General features: G+C 39.9%; 1 protein-coding gene across 1 annotated transcript; it reads left to right on the top strand.

Moving 5' to 3' along the window:
- Positions 1 to 6: 6 nt before the first annotated feature.
- Positions 7 to 1,654, top strand: LOC104986599 (RNA-binding protein 6-like). The gene is made up of 3 exons (XM_010837582.1): positions 7 to 16; positions 398 to 558; positions 1,372 to 1,654. The coding sequence occupies exons 2-3, from the start codon at positions 403 to 405 to the stop codon at positions 1,471 to 1,473; spliced, it is 258 nt and encodes an 85-aa protein (XP_010835884.1). The 5' UTR covers positions 7 to 16; positions 398 to 402; the 3' UTR covers positions 1,474 to 1,654.
- Positions 1,655 to 1,670: the final 16 nt, after the last annotated feature.

Genomic DNA, 1,670 nt, shown 5'->3' with positions numbered 1-1,670 from the left:
GATGGGGAAAGCAAAAGTAAGTGGTTTGTCAGGACATATACCAGTCTGTGACCACCATGCTTGGGGCATAGATGACCTATACTGTGACTTCCTACACCCTAGTAAAACAGCTCAACCTGATTATAGACGCTATTGTTTTTTGCAGGCCTCGCTGACAAAATCTATATCCTCCAACTAGCAAGTTGCTATTCAAATGCAGCAAGGCATAACTTTAGATTTCTAAGTATTGTGAAGAAAAGTGTGAAGTATTTGACAAGCATTCTGTTATAGAATCACCCTTGATAAAGCAGGGTAACATCTGCAGTATAAAAATAAAAAAATACACTCTGAAGACTTCAAAATTGTAAACCTTTCTCTCTTTCCTTTCTCCTCTCCCATTTGTGCTTGGTTTGTTCAGCAATCATGCTAAAACGCATCTATCGTTCCACTCCACCTGAGGTGATAGTGGAAGTGCTGGAGCCCTATGTCCGCCTTACTACTGCCAACATCCGTATCATCAAGAACAGAACAGGGCACATGGGCCACACCTATGGCTTTATTGACCTGGACTCCCACGCAGTGAGTTGCAGTTGTCCATCACCCCCATCCCCCAGGCCCCTCACCCTACCCTTTCACCCCAGGATGGCCTAGGAACAACTGACTATGGAAACCTCAAGAAGGTTTGAAGGACTTGATCCTTAAAATTGTCATGTGCCACTTAGTACCATAACCCCTATTATTGTTTCCTTTGGCTCATTCAGGTGAAGTGACTGCCCTAGAAAGTTGGAACTTTCCAGGTCCATTTCTTGTCTGGTGGCATTTCAGTTTCCAGTTAAAATAAAGTGACAACTTAGTCACTTGGAAAATCTGAGTACTGAACCTTTTCAAGATTTTGTTGAATTTTCTAATTTCTTAAATCATTTTGACCAATCACAGTTTTATGTTTGATGGTAACAGAACATTTGCCCTTTTTCCTCAAAGTGTTGCTTTAATAGATTCTTGTGCCTTGAATTTCTAGTTGTGGGGTCCTCTTCCATGTAAGTAATGTGAGGGTAGCAATGAAAATTATGTTTTGCACTCAAAAAATCACAAGAGACTTCATAAACTGGATCTGATGCAGTGACAGTTGCAGACTAAAAGAAGAGGATTTGAACTTTTGAAATTGATACTAAGAACTGATGGCTACACTGACCACTATTCTGATCAACGCTTCATTAAGGGTTGCTTATTTTTGCCAGTGTGCTCTTAGTATTATAATTATGACCAGAACATAATGTTTAATAAAGTTGTTTTGTTTTGTTTTGTTTTGAGAAGGAAAATCCATGTTCAGTTTTCTTTCATAGGACATGTCCTTTTCTCTCTTTGGGTTCAGATGAGTCTTTGTTTCCCCAGGAAGCTCTTCGAGTAGTGAAGATCTTGCAGAACCTTGATCCACCATTTAGCATTGCTGGGAAAATGGTAGCTGTAAACCTGGCCACTGGAAAACGAAGGTAAAGCAGAGGGATGGGACTCCTTTGTGTTACCCCACTCAGATGTTTGGGAGGCAGCTCTTACCTCTGACTGGAGATACAGATGGTAAAGCATGCTTTCCCAGTGTGAGTTGCTTCAGATTCACATGTATATTTTATTTTTCTATAGCTTGCCTTGTTCTTTCTCTAGATTTTTTTTTTTTTTTTTCTTTTAAATAGTAG

This window comes from Bison bison, unplaced genomic scaffold (genome assembly GCF_000754665.1).
Source record: "Bison bison bison isolate TAMUID 2011002044 unplaced genomic scaffold, Bison_UMD1.0 scf7180017458126, whole genome shotgun sequence".
In the NCBI taxonomy this organism is placed as follows: Eukaryota; Metazoa; Chordata; class Mammalia; order Artiodactyla; family Bovidae; genus Bison; species Bison bison.
This window is presented reverse-complemented; position numbering and strand designations above follow the sequence as displayed.

Coding starts and splice junctions, on each gene's coding strand:
- LOC104986599 (XM_010837582.1), top strand. CDS start 403: ATGCTAAAACGCATCTATCGTTCCACTCCACCTGAGGTGATAGTGGAA. Junction 559..1,371: donor TTGACCTGGACTCCCACGCA/GTGAGTTGCAGT, acceptor TTGTTTCCCCAG/GAAGCTCTTCGAGTAGTGAA.